The 23,142-nt window shown below is 44.3% G+C and overlaps 3 protein-coding genes across 14 annotated transcripts; 2 read left to right on the forward strand and 1 right to left on the reverse strand.

The window, feature by feature from the left end:
- The first annotated feature begins 752 nt into the window (after positions 1–752).
- On the forward strand, positions 753–4,292 carry tvp23b (trans-golgi network vesicle protein 23 homolog B (S. cerevisiae)). 2 transcript variants are annotated; one of them, XM_035145693.2, is made up of 7 exons: positions 753–845; positions 2,267–2,343; positions 2,642–2,786; positions 2,876–2,965; positions 3,146–3,271; positions 3,542–3,670; positions 3,761–4,292. In XM_035145693.2, exons 1-7 carry the CDS (start codon positions 834–836, stop codon positions 3,785–3,787), a joined length of 606 nt encoding a protein of 201 aa, XP_035001584.1. In that variant the 5' UTR covers positions 753–833; the 3' UTR covers positions 3,788–4,292. The 2 variants fall into 2 exon arrangements, with proteins under 2 accessions (XP_035001584.1, XP_035001583.1); XM_035145692.2 differs by lacking the exon at positions 753–845 and adding an exon at positions 854–963.
- A 692-nt stretch (positions 4,293–4,984) lies between these two features.
- Positions 4,985–14,903, forward strand: exoc7 (exocyst complex component 7). 11 transcript variants are annotated; one of them, XM_047338311.1, is made up of 22 exons: positions 4,986–5,199; positions 6,115–6,180; positions 6,456–6,640; positions 6,713–6,818; positions 7,012–7,234; positions 7,392–7,559; positions 7,785–7,815; positions 9,338–9,429; positions 10,330–10,398; positions 10,569–10,714; positions 10,841–10,993; positions 11,105–11,203; positions 11,276–11,338; positions 11,528–11,594; positions 12,259–12,297; positions 12,533–12,595; positions 12,687–12,807; positions 12,930–13,025; positions 13,109–13,172; positions 13,506–13,547; positions 13,664–13,797; positions 14,557–14,903. In XM_047338311.1, the coding sequence occupies exons 1-22, from the start codon at positions 5,140–5,142 to the stop codon at positions 14,657–14,659; spliced, it is 2,190 nt and encodes a 729-aa protein (XP_047194267.1). In that variant the 5' UTR covers positions 4,986–5,139; the 3' UTR covers positions 14,660–14,903. The 11 variants fall into 11 exon arrangements, with proteins under 11 accessions (XP_047194266.1, XP_047194267.1, XP_047194263.1 ...); XM_047338307.1 differs by lacking the exon at positions 9,338–9,429 and having other exon boundaries at positions 4,987–5,199; positions 7,785–7,796; XM_047338313.1 differs by lacking the exon at positions 10,330–10,398 and having other exon boundaries at positions 5,077–5,199.
- A 2,907-nt stretch (positions 14,904–17,810) lies between these two features.
- On the reverse strand, positions 17,811–19,154 carry LOC118100499 (galanin receptor 2a). Its single transcript, XM_035145691.2, has 2 exons — positions 18,823–19,154; positions 17,811–18,478 (listed from the first exon to the last, which is right to left on the reverse strand). The coding sequence occupies exons 1-2, from the start codon at positions 19,146–19,148 to the stop codon at positions 17,836–17,838; spliced, it is 969 nt and encodes a 322-aa protein (XP_035001582.2). The 5' UTR covers positions 19,149–19,154; the 3' UTR covers positions 17,811–17,835.
- Between the last annotated feature and the right edge of the window lie 3,988 nt (positions 19,155–23,142).

Genomic DNA, 23,142 nt, shown 5'->3' on the forward strand with positions numbered 1-23,142 from the left:
TGTTTGCACCAGGAAGTAACAAAACATCTGGACACAGTTAAATCTTAAACAACGCGCACAAATACACAGGAATTAGATCCAACCATTTTATGAAAGGATTAAAAAAGTTTCTTCAAATGTCAGAACATTTACATCAAGATGTTTTCGCTGGAGCTTTTATTTTGAAAACTTGTCTCCTGTTAAACTGTCCAGACCTCTGTCTAAAAAAAAAAGTAACAGAGAGATAGACAGATAGATATAATATAATAATCACGCTGTATATTGTAAAATGTCCCTTTAAGGGAGTATTTCCTTATTTCTTTGTCTTTCGTGTACACATGTAAATTGATGTTGACAGATGTGATCCCATCGACCTCCAGCTGTTTGGTTCTAAACACTGTTTTACCTAAACTAACATTTTTCATTATACAACATGAGCAACTGCAGATGAATTATACTTCATGTATTGTCTACAATAACAGAACTGAATAAATGAAAGTAAACTTTAAAAAACTGAATATAAATAATAGAAAAATAATAGACCCACTATTATACAGTGTGTTTCATATACGCTGTATAGTTTTAGTGATATAATTTAATATATATATATATTACAGTTTACATAGTCGCACAAACCTCGAGAGTATATCAAAGTAAATAATCTGATATAATTATTATAACTAATATTGATCTTAAATCATTTATTTAATAAATTATTCAAACACTGAAGTAAAAGAATAAAAAAACTCTATGGTGACGTAACACTAGACGTGGCACGCTCTGACCACGTGACTGGCCTGTGCAGTGACGTGTGAGCATGTAGCCGGAAGCAGGAAGAGACTTCACGTTTCACCATGATAACAGAAGTAAGTGACGTATTTATTGTTTTTATTTGTTTCTAACGTGTTAATGAGCGAAGCAGCGTGAGCTAACTTCAGCTAACTGCAGCTAACTGCGGCTAACATGCTAACAGAGCTACACACAGTGAGTCCATCAACATCTCTCCAGCTAATGCTGCTAATGCTGCTAATGCTGCTAATGCTAGCATGCTACGTCCCAGTCGCTGTTTACACATCCGCTTCGCTAACTCGGCTTCATGTCATCGACTTTGAAACATCTCAACACTTCAGGTTTTGTTTCTGACAAACGCTGAGATGAAGTTTGAGTTTGAGTTTCACCGAGAAACACGTTTAAACTGTTCAGACAGAGGAAGCTAACGGTGGCTAACAGCTAGCTGCGTTAGCTTCTCTGCTTCTTCGTTGTTTATATCATCAAATTCACAGATTCAGTCAAAGACCAAACTCCTGATGATGCAGTTCAGTTATATTCAGTTATATTTATGTCTTGTTCTGACAACAGTGAAAATGTGTTGTCCCTGTATTTATCTTTCTCAAACAGCAAATAACATATTATAGATAAATATAATCTAGTTGTAAACAGATTAAAATTATCTTCTGTTATATCTGCAAAATATTTGTTATAACTGTGAAAGTATGACAACAGTAACAGTCACAATGTGAATCATGTGACTGCAAAAGTTTTATTTGTTGAGAATTATTGAACATTAGGAAACAATTCAAATGTTTTAATATCTGATTTCTGTCTTTTATTCATCAAATATTCATATTCTGCTTATAGCTGCTAAAATGGGGCTGGAAATATTCTTGTATAACCCAGAAAAAAGGGAACATTTCACCTTATTTAGCACTTTCAAGGAAACTAATTCTGCAATGATTGAATAGTAATTATTGCTCTTTGTTGTAGAAACGATGCAAAAAAATTAAACTGAAGACTGTTGGCATCAAATTTGAATGAATATCTTTGAGGAGCAAATTAATAATGTTTGACATTTTATAGATAAAACTGTTATAAGATAATTGACAGTTTTATGTTTTATAAGAACTAGATGTGCTAACATTTGTTTGTTTGGTCTGAAAATCATGAAAAATGTCCCTCGTAGAGTCGAAGATTTCCCAAGATGGCGTCTTCAGATGTGTGGATTTGTCCAAAACTCACGAGCCTCCCCAGGAGCAATAAACACTTCATTCACACAGCGTCTCACAATTCTCACATTCTGCTTATACATGCTACACAACGGGACTTAAAACAAGATGTAGCTGAATTAAAACTCATAGTTTCTGATCACAGTTGGTTGTGAAACACATCACGCTGTTATTGTGTCATATGACCCATGAGCCACCTGTGTATAAACAAGGAAGAGGTTTCAGTTGAGTGTTGTGTCCATCTGTCTCTGAGGGATTAATCGTCTTCCTTATTGATCCCTCAGGACGCCAACGATGAGGACGTCTCTCTGTTCGACGCAGAGGAGGACGCAGGGAAAAGGTCAAAGAAGTCGACTATTAAGTGAGTTTCCAGGGACTTTTCAAAGCCCTCGACTCGAGACCTTCAGTGTCCCTCGGTACTCGAGGAGCAGTTCAACACTTTGATAACTGACCCGTGGCTTTAATTGTTTTTCAAGCTGAATTTTCCAAATATTTTCTGTCTCCAGCCTCGAACGTGAAGATATGATGTTGTATGTTTGTCATATGTGATATAAAACGGACTCTTTTTGGAATAATTACAGCACCGTCTTAATTTATTTCCACCTTGAAGATATAATTTCCTTATTGCCTCATTAAACGTGTTGAAAATCTGTCACCAGGCATCCGGTGGCGTCCTTCTTCCACCTTTTCTTCAGAGTGACCTCGGTCATCGTCTACCTGCTCTGTGAGCATCTCAGTAGTAGTTTCATCGCCTGCATGGTGGCAATCATCCTGATGCTGTCATGTGACTTCTGGACAATAAAGGTCCGTCTTTTCATACAAGATTTAAAATGTAAGTAATCGTCATTTGTAGCATTAGTTCTGTTTCATGTCATAAATATCTGCGTTGACAGAACATCACTGGGAGGTTGATGGTTGGTCTCAGGTGGTGGAACCAGGTGGACGACGATGGACGGAGCCACTGGGTGTTTGAGTCGAGGAAGGTGAGACGCTCCTCAGCATGACCTATGTATTTAGCGTGTGGTGTAATGGTCATAGTTCTGCTGGTCTTTAACTCGGTACTGATGAACCGTTGACCTCTTGATAAATCCACTCGTTCACTGTCAGATGTCCTCATGATATTCACAGATGTCCTGACTGTGAGAATATCCTGTTTTCTTCAGGCTACCGGGAAACAACACGTGTCAGATTCTGATTCTCGGATCTTCTGGCTCGGGCTGATTGTTTGTCCCGTCCTCTGGGTCATCTTCTTCTTCTTCACCATCTTTTCTTTCAGTATTAAATGGCTGGTAAGACCACAAATTCATGAATAGAATAAAAGGTTGTCCTGGTCTATTTTCAGTAAATCCCATGACGAGCAAATCAACATCGTGTTGGTCCGTCTCAGTGCTTTCTTACAACAGCTGCAGACTCTGCGACTTAACTTTAATTAAAAACATAAATCCAATCGCCCAACTGATAAATTATTCTAGCTCTACTGCCACCTTGTGTTGAAGTTTGGGATTTATTAGAGGTAAATGTAGAGCAACATGTGACGTCCGTGTTCTTCTTCCTCTCAGCCTGTCGTGATCATGGGTGTCGTGTTACAAGGGGCCAACCTGTACGGATACGTGCGATGTAAAGTCGGAGGAAAGACCAACTTAAAGAACATGGCGACCAATTACTTCGGGCGACAGTTCCTCAAACAGGTGACTTGAGTTTTCAGAACGAGCTGAATATTCGTGTTCTTGTTTTTTCCCCCCACAAAGTCTTGATGCAAGTTGTTTTTTATTTTGCAGGCGCTGTCTAAAGAAGAGGAATCGTAGTGTGAAGCTCTGCGATTTGAACGTGTTTGCATTATTCTTAATGCTGTGATGTATATTCTCTTTGCAACTTGAACTGAACCTGACAGACTGACTTTTTCTTTTTCTCTTTTCAATATAATGTTGGACTCAATCGGTCCCAACAGAGTTTCCTCAGAGGTCAGAGGTCAGGTCGCTGTTTTCCTTCAGCAATAAACCCTCAAAGGCTTCCACTGGTATTTTAGTGTAAACGCATGAAAAAGGAAAAAGTGCTTTAAATGTTGATCTGTAGTTCGATGTGTGGTTTAGTCTCACAGATATTTAGTTTGTTTTCATTACAGCTTAACTTTAATCTTTATAACACTAGTGAAATATATAGTTTTTGAGGGGTTCTGTACAAACTTTATTTGTTTGTATAACAGACATGGTTGTAAAGTAACAGTGTAAAATGTTCCAGGACATTTCTAAACATGAATGTAAAGAAAATTTGAGAAACATCTTCTTTTGTGCAAATACATTTTTAACATTTTCCCAACTGTTTGGTCTTTTTATTCAAGGTTTTACTAACGACAACACAAACTTAATCTGACACTTCAGATTTTTACACGGTGTGTACAAATAAAACTAAATATTTTCCTCCAAAGTGTTTTTACTTCCTCACAGGATGTTTCCAGCGGTCGAGGAAGAACTCAAATCTTTTTCTTAGGTAAAAGTAAATAAATAAAGTAACAAAGCTTCAAGGTGCTTCAGTGAATATTAATAATTGTTTTATAATTTCATTAAATTCACGAATGAAAAAACATTTAACATCAGTGATTTTTCAGTGTTTAATTCAGTTTTAATGTTTAATTTAATATTTTAACAGCTTGTTATTTTACTCTCCTACATGTTTTCCTCAAAACAGAAATAAATGTTAAAATAAATTAAAACCTAGATAATTTTATTTAACACAACAAACATGGGAAGCGGAAGCGCTGTGTCAAAGACATACATACCGGAAGACAGCCATATACACCTTCAAAATAAGATAAAGTAGCTTTTGGTTGTGTTGAAGACGACGAACAAATTAATGTTTAATCGTCGGTTTTGCAGAAAAATCAACTTAAAAATCAAAGGAACCAAATCCAGACACAATCTGGTGAGTTGTTCTCTTCTTTTAACTGTTTTCAGTAAGTTGTGACGCCATCTTTGACAGCATCACATTTTATTCTGAAACGCCAACCGGACAACAGTACCTAGCTTGACTGTAGCCTTCCTCAGCGTTAGCTTCCTCAACATTAGCTTCTGGGCGTCGTCGGTTGTTTATGATTTAAATCAGTGAATTATTCGGTTCTCAGTCACCGGAGATCTGTCCGGTAACGAGTCTCACTTCCGGGATGATTCCTACCGAAGATGCGTCCGCGAGGAAGAGAGAGATAGAGGACAAACTGAAACAGGTGAGAGAGAGAGAGACAGAGAGACAAGAGAGACAGAGACAGAGAGAGAGAAGAGAGAGAGAGAGTAAGAGAGAGACAGATAGAGAGAGAGACAGAGAGGAGAGAGAGAGACAGAGAGAGAGAGAGAGAGAGACAGAGAGAGACAGAGACAGAGAGAGAGACAGAGACATAGAGAGACGGATAGAGACAGGTAGAGAGAGAGAGAGAAGGTAGAGAGAGAGAGACAGATAGAGAGAGAGACAGAGAGAGAGAGAGACAGAGAGAGAGAGAGAGAGAGAGAGACAGAGACATAGAGAGACGGATAGAGACAGGTAGAGAGAGAGAGAGAGAGAGAGACAGAGAGAGACAGGTAGAAAGATAGAGAGACAGAGACATAGAGAGACAGACAGAGAGAGACAGGTAGAGAGAGAGACAGAGAGAGACAGAGACAGAGAGAGACGGATAGAGACAGGTAGAGAGAGAGAGACAGAGAGAGAGAGACAGGTAGAAAGATAGAGAGACAGAGACATATAGAGAGACAGACAGAGAGAGACGGATAGAGACAGGTAGAGAGAGAGAGAGAGAGAGAGACAGGTAGAAAGAGAGAAGACAGAGAGAGAGAGAGACGGATAGAGACAGGTAGAGAGAGAGAGAGACAGGTAGAAAGAGAGAAGACAGAGAGAGAGAGAGGATAGAGACAGGATAGAGACAGGTAGAGAGAGAGAGAGAGAGAGAGACGGATAGAGACAGGTAGAGAGAGAGAGAGAGAGAGAGACAGGTAGAAAGAGAGAAGGAGAGAGAGAGAGAGACGGATAGAGAGACAGAGAGAGAGAGAAGAAGTGTTTGTGTGTTCCGCTGACGTCACCTCATGTTGTTTACTGATCAGTAACATGTCAACAACATGTAAACAATCACATGTTGTGTTTGATGTTTCAGGAACAAGAGACTCTGTCGTTCATCAGAGAGAATCTGGAGAAGAGTGATCAGCTGACCAATGGCATGGTACACAGACACACACACACACAGACACACACACACACACACACACACACACACACACACACACACACAGACACACACACACACACACGACCTTGTTGCAAAGTCCCTGACAGTCGTTGGTTTAGTGAGCAGTGACTTTTCAAGGTGAAGGTTTTCAAAAGACTGAACGTCTCCATGTTTCTCTAACTCTCAGCATGATGTCAAAGGCCCACAATCCTCAGCGAGCGTCTTTATTCACTTATTGTTTCTGACTTTTGTCGTTGCCGTGGCGACAGGTCTCCATCCTGTCGTCGTTCGAGAGCCGCCTGATGCAGCTGGAGAACTCCATAATCCCCGTCCACAAGCAGACGGAGAACCTGCAGCGGCTGCAGGAGAACGTGGACAAGACGCTGTCGTGCATGGACCACGTCATCAGTTACTACCACGTGGCCAAAGACACGGACAGGATCATCAGGGAGGGGTGAGACGTCCGCTCTGTCCTCGCTGTGTTCTCAGCGGCGACGTGAGAAACTGACCGTTCTCTCTGTTCCAGACCGACGGGCCGACTGGACGAGTACCTGGCCTGTATCGCGAAGATCCAGAAAGCTGTGGAATACTTTCAGGACAACAACCCCGACAGTCCGGAGCTCAACACAGTGGTACAGTCTCATTGTTTTTATTATACTATGATGTTAATTTCAGCAGATGTTTTACTTCTTAAGTTCCAGATGAACAATAGTGTAAATGTGAAGAGATGAAAGGTTCACTTTGTGTCTGTGATCTTGATCAATCAGAAAAGACGTGTTTTATCGGAGCAGGATCAGAAGGTTGAGAGTTTCTCCTCCTCTGCAGAAAGCTCGTTTTGAGAAGGGCAAGGAGCTGCTGGAGGGCGAGTTCCGCAGCCTGCTGACCCGCTACAGTAAACCCGTCCCCCCCATCCTCATCCTGGACGCCATCACCGTGGACGAGGAGCTGGAGGTGCAGGAGGAGGTGGTGCTGGAACATCTGCCTGAGGCCGTGCTCCAGGACATCATCTGCATCGCCGGCTGGCTGGTGGAGTACGGACGCAACCAGGGTGAGGACTTCATCTGCCCTTCTTTGTACATGTTGTCTGTAGCTCCAGTTTCCTGTTAGGAATCGAGTATGAATTTATAAAAGTAAAACGACACCAGCGTCCTCCCTCAGCCGGCGCCACTTCCTGTTCCTCTAACATCTCGTCTCCCCTCCTGCAGACTTCATGAACGTCTACTTCCAGATCAGGTCCAATCAGCTCGATCGATCCATCAAAGGCCTGAAGGATCATTTCCGCAAGAACAGCGCCTCCTCCGGGATCCTCTACTCCCCCGCCGTCCAGACCAAACGCAAGGACACGCCCACCAAGAAGGCTCCGAAGAGACCAGGTCAGCAGCTGATTCACCTCGAGCTCCGCCTCAGTCTGTGATTCTGCTTAATGTCGTGTACGAGATGAAAACACTCGGCGTGTCCTCCACGCTCACAGTGTCCGTCAGATTAACGTCTTTTACTCAGTGTCTCCTCCACGTTGATGATCCTGTTCACCGCCGCCTCACACTCTGACTAATCCTTCATCCTCTTCCTCTCTCATAATCCCTGTGTCGTGATGACAGTCTACATCCCAGGTAAACTCAAAGCTTCAGTGTGCGCCTGCTGCTGCTTGCTTCTGTCCGTCCGACGACACTGAGCGGCTCTGTTTGTGTTAGCAGCGAGACGTAGGAGCGTGAAAGTGCAGAAGTTGATTTGTTCCCTGGAACAAACGTAGAGCGTTCGTGTAGCAGCCGGTGCTTTCATGATGTCGTGCACAGGGGGGGGGGGGATCAGCAGCGAGTTCAAAGCACTGGGATCAGTGGGATTTTACCAATAAATCAGCTGCTGATATCATCGAATTATCTCCTCAGGCTCAGTTCAGAGGCCTCGTTCATTTCATCCGTAGTTTTCTGAAAGATGAAACCGATTCAGATGAAACGAAGCTGAGCAGCAGGGAGACGTTTAAAGACAGGAAGTCGGGACAGGAAGCTGTGGAGGGCGGAAGAAAAAACCAGACAAACTATTGTGTCTTTTTATTGTTTGCTATTTAAGTCATAAAGCAGCAGGAGAAGTAAAATGTGATGTCACTCATCTCGTTTCCTGCTGGTGATGAATTATTCCAACATGTAAAATGAATCTTTATTTGATTTCGTGTGATGAAAACTTGCTGCTGAGCTGCTGCTGCTTCATGAAACTAAAGGTTTTCACTGTTTGTGTGAGTGAGTTCTGCAGAGTGGACGTGTGTCGCAGGTCTGTGTGTGTCTGTGTGTGTCTGTGTGTGTGTCTGTGTGTGTCTGTGTCTTCTTTTATTAACGAAATGCCACAAACACTCACACCCAAATAATTCTGATGTTCCAGAAAGTAACAGAAAATAGTCGAGAGGTTTAAGACGTGAGCTCGTCAGTCGTCATATATTTCTTTAATTTTACAGATTCAATTTTAGCCTCGGACCAAATCAACATTTCAGTTCAAAATTTACACGCTTACATTTTTTTATTTATTTGAAAGTGAAGCCACGTGAAAAGGGTTTTCCAGCCGTGATTGTGATTTAGTTTAGAGCGAGAGAACAAAGTTTGAATCTCAACACTCGAGCTGCTGACGTCAGAAATGAGTCCGTCCTGAGTCCGAGGTTTGTTATCGTGTTATTCTGCCCCCTAGTGTCTGAACCACACGAAATCAGTGACTGCAGCTTTAAGTGTGCGACTCGTTCACTAACTCACTAACGGAGCTGGACGACGAAGCGTGAACGTGACTGAACTCTGTGTTTCCACCGTGTTGTAGTTGTTTCTGTTTTATTCATGTTTGTGATGTGAACTGTGGATTTGAACTGTTTTGGCTGTTTCATGTTTAAAACTGATCTAACCTGTTTATTCTGCTCTTACGTCACCTGGTTACACTGTGTCGTAGTTCATGTGTCCCTGCGGCTCTGTCTATCACCTGGTCTCCTGTTGTGGTGTTAGGCTGTGCCCCCTCTGCCGGTGGAGGGATGTGGTGTCTCTTGTTCCATCTCTCACTTCCGAGCTCTTCCTTCTCTTTCTTCTTCTTCTGTTTCCTGGCTGTCTGGACCTCGCTGCCTCCTCCTTCCTCCTCCTCCTCCTCCTCCTCCTCTGGACTCTGTCTCTGTTCACGGGAGCAGGGACCATTCGAAGGCTCAGAACCTTCTGAAACAGTACTCACAGCATGGGCTGGATGGGAAAAAGGGGGGCTCTAACCTCACTCCTCTGGAAGGTAACGCACCTCGCTCTTCTCCTCGCTCTCTGCCCTCCTCCTCCTCCTCCTCCTCCTCCTCCTCCTCTCTGTTGTTTGTTCAGAGCAACAGGAGAACTGAAAACAGCTTCTACTCACTGCAGGTGTTTAATGAAACTTAGATTATAACAGAAACACAGACATTGTAGAAAAATAAGTCAGAAGTCTGTTGTTGTGGATTTTTTAAATTAGAACATTTAACATGAAAATTATTGTTGTGAAAAACTGCAGTAAAATTAAATACGTAGCAAATTTTTTATTCAATATCTAAACAATACATTTTTAATAATATAGTTAACAATATCTAAATCATAACAGATTCGAGTTTATGAATTGCTAACCCACACGCGACACAGAATTCCTGCTGTTCCACCGATGGACAGTTGGTGGCAGTAGTGAAGCAGAGCAGCGGTGAAGGCAGGACAGAAAAAGACTCTGGGCGAGCAAACACTTTTCAAATTGTTCGTAAATTAAGTTTTTAAAAGGTAGAGCGTTCATTTAGCTCGTTTGTTGTCACGGTAACAGCGACACACGCCTGTAGAAATATCCTGCTAGAGGTTGCAGGGGCATTCTGGGAAATGTAGTAAGTCGGTTAACCTGTGGTGAAGTAGAAGCTGTTTGTGTTGCAGCTGTTTTCTAACACACACTCACTAACTTTACACTTTGAGACACACACACAACACAAATGTCTGTGGGCGCTTCACCCCCCCCCCCTGCCAACTGTAGTGGGCGTGTCCTGCTTCCTTCCCCTCCGCCCCCTGGTGCTTGGTGGTGGTCGGTACAGTCGTACCAGGTTCAGGTTTGTCCCTCTGGTCTAGTCACGACCCCCCCCCAGTGGTTTGACTAGACCTGTCTCCCTGCTGTCCCGCCCCCACCCACCAGGTTACGATCACGACCCGCGGGTCAAACATCACAGTGACGCTCTGACCGAGAAGCACGGGGCCGCCGCAGGTGAGTGACGGGAACACGTGGGAAACAGAAGGAAGGAACACGTCTCAGCTGCAGCTTCAACACATCTCAGCTACAGTCACAGCAGCACAGACACATAGTGACCACGTCTCAAATCATCACGTCTGAGAGTGCTTCCTGTCTCACTCCGTGTTTCCTCGTGTTCCTCGCAGGAAAAGACGACGTCCTGGACATCGAGATCGACTCGTACATCCACTGCATCAGCGCCTTCGTCAAGCTGGCGCAGAGCGAGTACGCGCTGCTGACGGAGATCATCCCCGAGCACCACCAGAAGAAGACGTTCGACTCCCTCATTCAGGTCAGACACGAAGAAACAGATCAATTCAACATCTGACGAGAATAAAACTTAAAACGAACCAGAGATCGTTTCTTCTTCAGCTGCTTTTTAATTTCTGTCTACGTCTGTCTCATTCTTTGTCCACAGGAGGCGCTGGACAACCTGATGCTGGAGGGAGACAACATCGTGTCGGCGGCTCGCAGAGCCATCATGCGTCACGACTACTCAGCCGTCCTCACCATCTTCCCCATCCTCAGACACCTGAAGATGAACAAGGCGGAGTTCGACTCCACGCTGCAGGTCTCCTCAGCGACGCCTCCTTGTCTTCACAGCGTCCACAGACCGTGACGCATAATAATGAGTTTATTTGTGTGTGTGTGTGTGTGTGTGTGTGTGTGTGTGTGAGAGCAGGGAACAGCCGCGAGCACCAAGAACAAGCTGCCCACGCTCATCACGTCCATGGAGACGATCGGAGCCAAAGCTCTGGAGGAGTTCGCCGACAGCATCAAGGCAAGACGCCACAGTCTAAGTGTCGATCAATAACCCATCACTCAGGTACTGACTGAGTCCTGTCCCCCACAGAACGACCCTGATAAAGAATACAACATGCCCAAAGACGGAACCGTGCACGAACTCACCAGCAACGTAAGCTCCCTCTCTCCCCTCGTCCACAGGCGCCCAGCTGTTTGTCCGTTTCTGAGCGGTCTCCATGGTAACGGCTGACAGCGCCGTGTCGGTGTAATGAATGAGCCGAGGCGTCGCTCGCCTTGACCTCTCTCTCTCTCTCTCTCTCTCTCTCTCTCTCTCTCCCCCCCCTCCCCATCCCTCTCTCAGGCGATCCTGTTCCTGCAGCAGCTGCTCGACTTCCACGAGACGGCCGGAGCCATGTTGGCGTCGCAAGGTACGAACCGTTAGCTCGGGTTAGCGTAGCGCTGCTGCTGCTTTGTTGATTTTCAGGTCGAAACCTCACGACATCACAAACTGGAACATTAGTGTCGGTTCTTCTTTAACCTGCAATCAACACTAAATTCAGAATTAACCTCTGACGTGTCCTAAAATCTGATCCGTCGTCTGTATCCAAGATATTTAGGCTTCATTTTTGTGCAACAGGAGGAAGTGGAGTCGTGTCGTCCACCTTTGAAAACAGTCCCAGTACACGATTGACCAGCTTCCTGTTTGTGACTGATGTGTTTCCTCCTCCGCTGCTGCTCTTCCTCCTTCCTCCTCCTCCGGCCTCAGATCTCCGCTCTGTGACCGACTCTTGTTTTCAGATTTCAGCCTCAGTTAAACCTCAGAGAAACTTCAGACTGTTTCCTTTTTGTTTTTCTAATCTCTTCACATTTGAAGTTTGTAAATCAGCAGCCGAGGTCTCAGGTTGATCGCAGCTTTACTCCTCTTCCTCTCTCCTCCTCCCTCCTCCTCCTCCTCCTCCTCCTCCTCCTCCTCCTCCTCGCTTCCTGGCTGATGACTGTTTGCTTTCTCTGCACTAACAAATCTCTTCTAACCTTTTTGCACTTGTGCCCTTTTCTCTTCTCTTCTCTTCTGCCTTGCCTCGGCCCTTTTAGTTCTGGGGGACACTTACAATATTCCTTTAGACCCCCGAGGTAAGCACCAGCCCGTGTATGCCCCCCCCCCCACCCTCAGTGTTCTGTTGTCACCATGTTCTTCATCACATGAAGAAGACGCTGTGATGTGCATGTGCTGAAGTTCGTCTATTGAAATGAATACTGATCTTAAAAAGAAGAGAATTCATCCAACTATTAATATACATAAATCTAAGATTGAATGAAACAGTAAAAGTTGTTTAAAGCTAAAAGTTTCTGTTTGTATTTATTCCAGAGACGAGTTCCGCCAGCAGCTACACCTCCGACTTCAACAAGAGGCTCCTCAGCACCTACATATGTACGTATATCTGTTTCTGCGTGATTTCCCTGTGGGCTCCTCGTCTTTAACGTTAACTTTAACGTTTTGAGCTGACGTGCGACTCTTTCAGGTAAAGTTCTGGGAAACCTGCAGCTGAACTTGCTCAGTAAATCCAAAGTGTACGAGGACTCCGCGCTGAGCGCCATCTTCCTGCACAACAACTACAACTACATCCTCAAGTCTCTGGAGAAGTGAGTGGGACCCTCGGACAAGTTTCTGCTGTTAAACACATACATGGAAATCAAATGTGAAATAAACGTCAGTTAGAGAATGAAGATCTGTTCACTCCTGTTCCTGTCGTGTGGATGTTCAGGTCTGAGTTGATCCAGCTGGTGACAGTGACCCAGAAGAAAGCTGAGAGTTCGTACCGGGAGCTGATCGAGCAGCAGATCCAGATGTACCAGCGCAGGTAAACGTGTCAGAAACTCACTCAGACATTCCTCGTGTCGGTCGCGTCCGAGTCTTAACCCGACGTCCTCCCTCCTGTCGCAGCTGGCTGAAGGTCACAGAGCACCTGACGGACCGGAACATGCCCGTCTTCCAACCTGGCACCAAGGTCAGAACTTTATCATCCGTCCTCCTGGGGAACAGCAAACTTTTCACCCGCTCTGATACACACGTGTCAACTTCCACACGCCTGTATGATTTTAACTGTTCCCGTTCAGCAGAGGCCCCGTGAGGGTCCGGACTCTGGGACACTAACTATCACACAAACTATCTCAAAAGAATTAAGTAGTTGTAGAATTTATAGTAAGTTGAGAGAAATAGAATTTAAGAATCTGAATTCAAACATATATCTAAAAACACAAAGTATTTTTATTAACTTGTTTCCTCTGTGAGTCAAGTTGCTTTTTGTCGTGAACGTAACTGACGTCTCGTCTTCCTGCAGCTGAAAGATAAAGAGCGACAAGTGATTAAAGACAAATTCAAGGTGAGAATCTCTTTTTGACACCACACATCCAAATATCTGTCCACATTCCAGCAGCTATAAAAATCCTCCCTGCTGTGACAGCAGAGTGCGAAAGTGAACGTCTGTCTGTCTCTCAGGGTTTCAACGACGGGCTGGACGAGTTGTGTAAGACGCAGAAGGGCTGGGCCATTCCCGACAAGGAGCAGCGGGACTTCATCCGTCGGGCCCAGAGGAGAGTGGTGTCGGACACGTACCGAGCCTTCCTGCAGCGGTGAGACGCTCTCAGTGCAAAGGGGTTTATTAGGAGGTTTCAATTATTAGTGTTATTTCATATTTTACATACGTTAATAGAAGTTCCACAGATTTACTCTGGAAACTTCGATTTACCTCGAGTATGTCAGATAATCAATTAATAATTCATTAGAGGAAAAATCTCATTGGCTAAATATTTAATAACATATGTTAAAATAGAACTGAAATGATTCGCAGATCGACGGAGAACAGTTCGATAATTAATTAATAATTATTCTCTGTTTCCTCCAGTGTGAGAATTTATAAAATTTCATATTATTGTAAAATGAAAAAACATCTTTGAGGTTTGACTTGTTTGTTGCAGCATAATCATCAAATTACGATGTTACGTATTTATTCATATGTGGAATATTAATATGATTAAAGAATTTTCCATTTAAATTATTGTATTGATAATTAATTAAGTTATTTTTTAACAACAAAGAAAATCCTGGAAAAATGATTTTCTCAGTTAATCGTTTAACTTTCTTCTTCCAGCTTCTTGATTGTGATTGATACATTTTTTCTTTTTACATTATGACAGTCAACTAAATATTTAGATGCTTTGGACTAATTTGTATAATTCAGCCATTTATCACTAGTTTGTGACATTTGATAAATCAAAGTTTACATAAAAGTTTCCTTCATTCAAACTGAAGATCAGATAGAACCTGGTCCTGATACATTCCGATGTTCTGTCCTTTTCATCACTCACCTCTGTTTGTCGTGTTTCTTCCAGATGTGCCAACGTCTCTTTCACCAAGAACCCAGAGAAGTATCACAAGTACCGACCGGAGGAAGTGGAGGAGATGATCGAGAAGCTGTTCGACACGTCCGCCTGAGAAGATCTTTAACAAACACAGACTCATCTTCCTGTCACTCTGCTAACTCCCCGCTTCTCTTTCCCCGTCGTCCCGTCCGATGAAGGGTTTGAACAAAGAGGAATGAACGATGTGTAATTATGTAATTTATCTGTTTAACATTTCAATCGAATAAAGGGAAATCTGAACGAACTGGAGGGTTCTGTTGATGACGCAGCACTGACCAGATCATTAGATCATAACAAATAAATGAAATAACCTCAGACCTGAACCGATCTGATTTGTTATCTGAGTTCCTGTGAATCACCTTTTTGGTTCCAGCTCCAGATTGAAGTGTTTCTGTCACAGATTGTGTTTGTGTTCTGAGCCTCGGTGAGGAAACGTCATCAGAGCTGAGAGCCTCCAGGTCGAGTTCGTCCTAACGAGCTCTGAAGCTTCTTCTACGAGAGAAACACGTGAAAGCTGCAAACACATTTTAACAGAGCGAGCGAGCGAGTGAGTGAGTGAGCAGCAGGCGAACTCGTTACTGAGCGAGAACAACTGTTCTGAGGTCTGGTTTCCATGGTGATACGAGGTATTGACAGTTGGTTGTTTGTTGTCGCTCTGCTGAGCAAGTTCAAATCATTCTTAATATAAAGACATAAAGACATATTTACTGCAGCGTTAGAGACAATAATCAGAACCATTTGACACGAGCTGGATTCTGTGTGATGGAAACTCAGCATCTTCAGCACTGATTCATCACGACGTCTCAGATGGAGAATTCACTGAGAACAGATTCATGAAAACATTATTCTTCATCGTGTTTGTGAAGCAGAACAAGTCAACTTTAATTCATGTCAATAAAAAATTGCTGCAGATAAAAAAAGATAATTCTCACCTTTTCTTAAAATTGTTACAAATGTTTTGTCTGTTTGTGTTTTACTTTGCATGAAGATTTAAAACTACAAGACACAAACTGGTGGAGGGAACTGGTTTGGGTCACGATGTGGTTTTTAAAAAACATTTTCATTGATTTCTCAGAATAAAATCATTGATCTTGATGAAAAATATCTGATATTAACAGAATTGATATTTATGAGTGTGTGTGATTTGGTGCAGATTGAAATAAAAAGTGCAGATCTTTAAATGTGGTTTCATCAGGGGACAGTTCTAACCTCTCGTACTTTACACATTTAACAGAAGGGAATCCATAAGTAAGACTTCTGATGTTAGGTTATATATACATATATAAATATACACCCATACATCAGGAGTCTGTTTCACATTGTCAGAGCTCAGTGAAAACATGTCCTGTTGTTGCTAAGCAGACAGAGAAGATAGTCACATAACAACCTGATGGATTTATTATATAAACTGAGACGTTCACATTAAAACTGACTTCATAGAAAACACATCGTACATTACAACAAACCAGGTTCATGTTGTGTGACACTGGGACAGGAGCTGCACAACGAAACCAGTCAGATACTCAACAACCAGTGAGTTAAGCTGGTTTCTGAAAACTCAACATCACAGGAACTATCACTGAGGCCTGTGGAGGTTTAACACGTTAAACTGGGACATTCACATCATACAAAAGTGGGGAAATCCATTAATTATGTGTTTAAACAGATAAAAGTAAAGATTATTTTACTCAAAGTAAATCGCTGCTTGAGAATCTGATCAACCACGAGGGACACCTGCTGGGACCTCAAGTGGAGGAAGAACCAGGAGAGACAGACATCATCTCCTTCCTTATGATGAAGACAACCTGTGTCTAGTTGGACGTCTCTCTCTCTCTCTCTCTCTCTCTCTCTCTCTCTCTCTACCTGCTAGTTGACTTCTCTCTCTCTCAACCTGTGTCTAGTTGGACGTCTCTCTCTCTCTCTACCTGTGTCTAGTTGGACGTCTCTCTCTCTCTCTCTCTCTCCTGTGTCTAGTTGGACGTCTCTCTCTCTCTCTCTCTCTCTCTACCTGTGTCTAGTTGGACGTGTCTCTCTCTCTCTCTCTCTCTCTCTCTACCTGTGTCTAGTTGGACGTCTCTCTCTCTCTCTCTCTCTCACCTGTGTCTAGTTGGACGTCTCTCTCTCGCTCTCCCCTCCCTGTGTCTAGTTGGACGCCTCTCTCTCTCTACCTGTGTCTAGTTGGACGTCTCTCTCTCTCTCTCAACCTGTGTCTAGTTGGACGTCTCTCTCTCTCTCTCTCTCTCTCTACCTGTGTCTAGTTGGACGTCTCTCTCTCTCTCTCTCTCTCTAACCTGTGTCTAGTTGGACGTTCCTCTCTACTGTGTCTAGTGGTCCTTTCCTCTCTCTCTCTCTACCTGTGTCTAGTTGGACGTGTCTCCTCTCTCTCTCTCTCACCTGTGTCTAGTTGGACGTCTCTCTCTCTCTCTCTCTCTACCTGTGTCTAGTTGGACGTCTCTCTCTCTCTCTCTCTACCTGTGTCTAGTTGGACGTGTCTCTCTCTCTCTCTCTCTAACCTGTGTCTAGTTGGATGTCTCTCTCTCTCTCTCTCTCTACCTGTGTCTAGTTGGACGTCTCTCTCTCTCTCTCTCTCAACCTGTGTCTAGTTGGACGTCTCTCTCTCTCTCTCAACCTGTGTCTGGTTGGACGTGTCTCTCTCTCTCTCTCAACCTGTGTCTAGTTGGACGTGTCTCTCTCTCTCTCTCTCTACCTGTGTCTAGTTGGACGTGTCTCTCTCTCTCTACCTGTGTCTAGTTGGACGTCTCTCTCTCTCTCTCTCTCTCTCTCAACCTGTGTCTAGTTGGACGTCTCTCTCTCTCTCTCTCAACCTGTGTCTAGTTGGACGTCTCTCTCTCTCTCTCAACCTGTGTCTAGTTGGACGTCTCTCTCTCTCTCTCTCTCAACCTGTGTCTAGTTGGACGTCTCTCTCTCTCTCAACCTGTGTCTAGTTGGACGTCTCTCTCTCTCTCTCTCTCAACCTGTGTCTAGTTGGACGTCTCTCTCTCTCTCTACCTGTGTCTAGTTGGACGTCTCTCTCTCTCTCTCTCTCTCAACCTGTGTCTAGTTGGACGTCTCTCTCTCTCTCTCAACCTGTGTCTAGTTGGGCGTCTCTCTCTCTCTCTCTCTACTGTGTCTAGTTGGACGTCTCTCTCTCTCTCTCTACCTGTGTCTAGTTGGACGTCTCTCTCTCTCTCTCTCTACCTGTCTCTAGTTGGACGTCTCTCTCTCTCTCTCTCTCTCCCCCACCCCACTCTAGTTGGACGTCTCCACGCTGCAGACCGTGTCCACCACCTGGACCACGTGCACCTTGTTGCTCTCCCTCCTCCTCCTCCGCCTGCAGCTGAAGACCTTCCTGAAGCCCTTGCGGAAGTGCTTGGAGACGAGGGCGTAGACGATGGGGTTGAGGCAGGAGTTGGTGTAGGCCACCAGGTGGGACAGGATGCGGAGGACGTAGGTGGTTTGGTTGAGGGGGAACCGACCCGACCACATGCAGAGGATGATGAGGTGATGGGGGAGCCAGCAGAGGCAGAAGAGCGCAGTGACGATGAGGATCATCTTGGTGACTTTGCGTTTGGCCCGTCGGGATTCGGACACGTCCTTCACGGGGTCCACGCTGGTCCACAGGTACCGCACGGTGCGGGCGTAGGTGAGGCTGAGCACCAGGACGGGAACCAGGTATCCAAACACGAAGGTGCACACGTCCATGACGAGGCGTGGGGTGGCCTCCCAGGCAGGGATACACACCACGGTGCCCCCCAGCTCCAACTGGGAGTAGTAGCTGAGGTACGGCCCCGAGAAAACCAGTGACACGGCCCAGATCAGGCAGATGGAGGCGATGGCGTTCCTCGGGGTTCTCATTCCTCTGGAGCGGAGCGGGTAGCAGATGGCCAAATACCTGGAAGAGCAGGAGATCCAGGTGGTCAGACAGGAAGGAGTCATTAGAGGGGGGGTGGATATGAGACTGAAATCAAGATGGAACATGGTTCACATATTGCACATGGATATTAACCACCTGTACTTCAGGGCTTTATTAAAGATTCATGTGTTTCACTGTTGCACACATGAATACATCTTGTGTTGTATATTTTTATCCTTTCTAATATTTAACTCTAACTTTTCTGTGCTGAACACAAAGTGACGTATCTCTTTCTACCATCAAACCCTCTGGAATCAGTTCAGTACAAACACACGATCCACAGTCACAGTAAAGTTGTGTGGGAACATCTGGATCGGACGCACCTGTCCACAGACACCGCCGCCAGGGTGAAGATGCTCGCGTGCATGGTGAGGAAGATGAAGAAGTGCACGAGCCGACACAGCACGGGTCCGAACAGCCACTGGTCCAGGGTGTAGACGGTGGCCTGGAAGGGGACGCACAGCACGATGAAGCACAGGTCCGCCAGCCCCAGGTTGAGGATGAACAGGTTGGTGGTGTTCATCTGGCCGCTCCGACACAGAACCGCGAGCACCAGAGAGTTGCCCGCGGTGCCGAGCAGGAAGAGCAGCGAGAAGCCCGAGGACACGAGCAGCGACTCGGTTCTCCACGAAGAGGAGTTCATCTTCATCCTCTGTTCGCTGCTGCGCGCACAGAGCCGCGCGTCCTCTGTGCGCGAGACGGACCCGGAACATCCAGGGAACATCCAGGGAACATTCAGGGAACATTCAGGGAACCTGAGGCAGCAGCTTCCTCTCTCTCTCTCTTCCCCTCTCTTCCAAACCCTCATAACTTCTACACATCATGAACTTTCTATGTAAATATTAAATTATGTTATTAAATAACCAAAGAGCTGCTCATTGTGGGACCTGTTGGTCTCTATATATCTTTAAGGTCTTCTATGTAAAGAGCCTTGAGATAATATATTATTATTTTATTACATAGTATATTATCATTTGGCACAATACAAATAAAACGAATATATTATTTTCATATTTCTATTAGTTCCTCTTTTTATTGCCCATTCAAATATAAAACAATGCATTTCTTTGTAAATTAATTTGTGAATAAAATACACATTTATATTGTTAAATTATTTAAGTTTTTCTAAAAGCTGAAAAGAATTATTAATATATAATATTAATTTCCACCTGTTGAGCCTGTGTTTGACTCTAGTGCGACCAGCCTGCCCCCTAGTGTTCAGACTGAGCCACTGCAGCAGTTTGTGGAAGTAATTCATATATAATATTTTCCTGAATCCTGTTTATCATCATTTCCACTGAGAAGATTTTCTGCTCAGTACAACTTGAACAATGACTCATAAAAATTACTGATATGCACGTGTATTGTAAATACACACACACACACACACACACACACACACACACACACTCCTGCACGTCCTATTTTCACACTTAGTTTTTTATACATTACTTATGATTGATATGTTAGGGTTTGATATTTCTAGACAGATGTGTTCTCGCGATGATTTCCTCGTGTGATTCCACTTCTGGCAGATTGTTCTTGTGTTGACCAGCAGATGGAAGCAGAAGCACATTGAAAAACATCTGGGACACACACACTCACACACACACACACACACAACCCCCCACACACACACACACACACACACACACACTCTCTCTCACACACACACACCCAGACCCACACACACTCTATCTCTCTCTCTCTCTCTCACACACACACACACACACACACACTCTCACTCTCACACACACACACACACACTCTCACACACACACACACACACACACTCTCTCTCTCACACATCACACACACACACACACACACACACACACACACACTCTCTCTCTCATCACACACACACACACACACACACACCCACAGAATCTATTCTAAGTGATATATCAGGTCAGTGAGTTTTCTGCTCGTCCTGTCGTGATGAGAAGACCGATGCACGTGACGACCTCGTGGTTGATGCTCCTCTACGTGTAAGAAGAAGTCTGAGGTTGTGATGTCGACGCGTCACATCAGATTTAAAGGATCAGCTCGAACCTCTGGAAGAGTCCTGGTATCACTGCAGGAGTTAATCGCTCAGTTATCAGATCGAGACTCACCTGAGTCATGTTTCTGATCTGCTGCTCTAACCAACCTGCCCGTTAACCCCTCCAGGCAGGAAATGACATCACAGTGAAGTCAGTGTGTTCATTGGCTGAGCAGCTGAGGAATGTTGAGGAGCCGGCGGTGGCCAGACGCCACCGACTGGCAGCGGCCACACATGGGAATATTTGAACTTTAATCAGAAGAAATCAGTCTGAGGCAATGGGCTCTGACCAAGAACTGAACGCACAATTAACAGAAACAGGGCGGCTGCAGCAGATGAATAATTATACAGACTCCTGCGTTAAAATATCTCATGGAGGTGGAAATGTCAAAAAAAGAAGCTGCATTTAAAAAACGAGAATGTCACTCATGAGAGTTCATTTCTCCACCGAGGCCCAACGTCGCCTGAATTCAGTCGAGCTGCACGAACTTATACAAACCTCTAGAAATCAGTCCTGTTGGTGTGAAGATCGAGATGCTTCAGTTATTCTCTGGGAAAACAGTGAAAGGGTTAAAAAACGTGAGTTCTCGTGACCTGGGTCCTGAACAGACCTTCAGGGCACAGGAGGCTCTGGTGTGGAGTGACTTCTAACAGTTCTTATTTGATTCTATCCTTTAGAATCCAGAATCCCTTCGTGCCTGGACTCAGATAAGTGGAAGAAAAACCAGTTAGAAAAGGATTCGATCCATTAGGAGTTAATTTGTTTCTGCCGACAGCCTCAAGTTCTGATATACATCGGCTCAGTGAGGTCTTCTTCTCTTCCTCCCACAGTCCACAGACATGCAGATTGTTGTAGGTCCCCACACGACCCTCAAGAATAAAAGTGTTATAGATGGAAAGCTGGATTCAACTTTTTCCACAAACCCCTTTTTGCACCTTCTTCTTCTTTTCTTTTTTTTTTGAATGAACTTAATTCAAACCCTTTGAAGAGTTTTCAGGACCTGCAGATGACCACCTCCAGGGGGCCGTTACAGCCAATCATCAGTGTTTGGGGAAATGAACGACCATGGCGCTCGTTTCTGCATTTCCTCCGGGCCACAACCTCACACATCATGATTCCCTCATTAAGTCCCATTCCAACCCACAAGTGTCAACACTCGCCGGGAGGCAGATCGAGGAGCGGTGACCTAAAAACATCGGCTCCTTTAATTCTCGTCTGCTCAAGCGGCCAAAACCTCATCGCAAAACTGAGGCGGACAAACCTCCTGCTAACGAAGAGCCAACGAAGAGCCACACACACGCTCAACTCCTGCCGCCTTGCTGATTGTCCCACACTTTATAAATAGCGTGCGCTTTTAATATTCGCGTGTGTCCAGTGGATAACGTCAGCGCCTTGGGAGAGAGGCTCAAGGAGTGTTTCATTAGAACCTGTACCATTAAAACCCGCTGGCTGGGTCTGGGCTTTGGCTCTAATGTCCCCTCTCAAACTTTTATGAGGCCAGTTATGATCCTAAAATCGATGCAGGAAACTGAAGTGGAGGAGCTGGCCGAGGGAAGCGGTGCCGTGACCTCCTCAATAAAAAGCAGCGTTGGTGTTTGCGTGGTTATTTACATCGTGGCATGTTGCTCCGCTCTACGCTGAGGGTCAGCGCTGCTTATACCTGGATCTACACTGCAGAGCGTCAGGACACGTGCTCTGTGTTGACTAATTAAGAAGAAGTCTTAATATCAGCGAAACAAACTTGAAGAACCATTACTGATGTATTCATTATTTAGCAGAAGCAGTAGGTTGAGCAGAATATTACAATATATAACCACGTTATAAACAGATGTGGAGTTACAACAACCTTTAGAGGGATTATTTTACATCTGGGAGTTTTTGTGCATCATGTTTCGAAAATTTTCGAGCCTGTTAACCGTGTTTCATCTGGAACAAAAAGAAAAATAACAACTATTTAAATTTCCGTTCTGTCACAGCTCGATGCTCGGGCCTTAATTAACTAGTGGCTGTAAAGTTAATGGAGTAAAGATGAGCCACATGTCACAGTGAAGTTTTTACAGTGAAGTAATAAGCAAGTAATAAGTTGGTTTGAAATTAAATAAATAAGTAAAGTAAGTTCTGAGAATTCACACTGAAATGTTCCCATGAAAATAACCATGAGGTTTAAGTGTTTTAATTTGTGGTTGTTTAAGTGTATGTTTGAAACTGAATCTCTGTCTGAATCTCAGACGCGTTAAATCGGACACGGAGCTGTAACTCTGCCAATGTTACCCAGTGGTTACTTGTGGTATTGCAACAAAATAAATCGCTTGTGTCTCTCTTAAAAAAATAAGTAATATTTATCTCCGACAAACAGTTTGTTCGATAGCAGGATTACGCAAAAACTCCCAAACCGATTTCCACCAATCTTGTTGGAGGGACGGGGACATGTAGTTCTAGTTCTCATAGATCTACAATAAGAACTGCACAGAGGGACACGCTCACTGAGACAGACAGAAACAAGGAAACTACTCACAGCTGCAGAATAATATAATGAATTAAGAACGAGGTGTTGAGGACATGATTTTAAAATTGTTTTAAAAAACTTCTATTAATAGA

This window comes from Hippoglossus stenolepis, chromosome 21, assembly GCF_022539355.2.
Source record: "Hippoglossus stenolepis isolate QCI-W04-F060 chromosome 21, HSTE1.2, whole genome shotgun sequence".
NCBI lineage: Eukaryota > Metazoa > Chordata > Actinopteri > Pleuronectiformes > Pleuronectidae > Hippoglossus > Hippoglossus stenolepis.

Coding starts and splice junctions, on each gene's coding strand:
- tvp23b (XM_035145692.2), top strand. CDS start 943: ATGCTAACAGAGCTACACACA. Junction 2,787..2,875: donor GTGACTTCTGGACAATAAAG/GTCCGTCTTTTC, acceptor CTGCGTTGACAG/AACATCACTGGGAGGTTGAT. Junction 2,966..3,145: donor GGGTGTTTGAGTCGAGGAAG/GTGAGACGCTCC, acceptor TGTTTTCTTCAG/GCTACCGGGAAACAACACGT.
- exoc7 (XM_047338311.1), top strand. CDS start 5,140: ATGATTCCTACCGAAGATGCGTCCGCGAGGAAGAGAGAGATAGAGGAC. Junction 10,715..10,840: donor CGTTCGACTCCCTCATTCAG/GTCAGACACGAA, acceptor CTTTGTCCACAG/GAGGCGCTGGACAACCTGAT. Junction 13,173..13,505: donor TCTTCCAACCTGGCACCAAG/GTCAGAACTTTA, acceptor GTCTTCCTGCAG/CTGAAAGATAAAGAGCGACA.
- LOC118100499 (XM_035145691.2), bottom strand. CDS start 19,148: ATGAAGATGAACTCCTCTTCGTGGAGAACCGAGTCGCTGCTCGTGTCC. Junction 18,479..18,822: donor GCGGCGGTGTCTGTGGACAG/GTGCGTCCGATC, acceptor CTGCTCTTCCAG/GTATTTGGCCATCTGCTACC.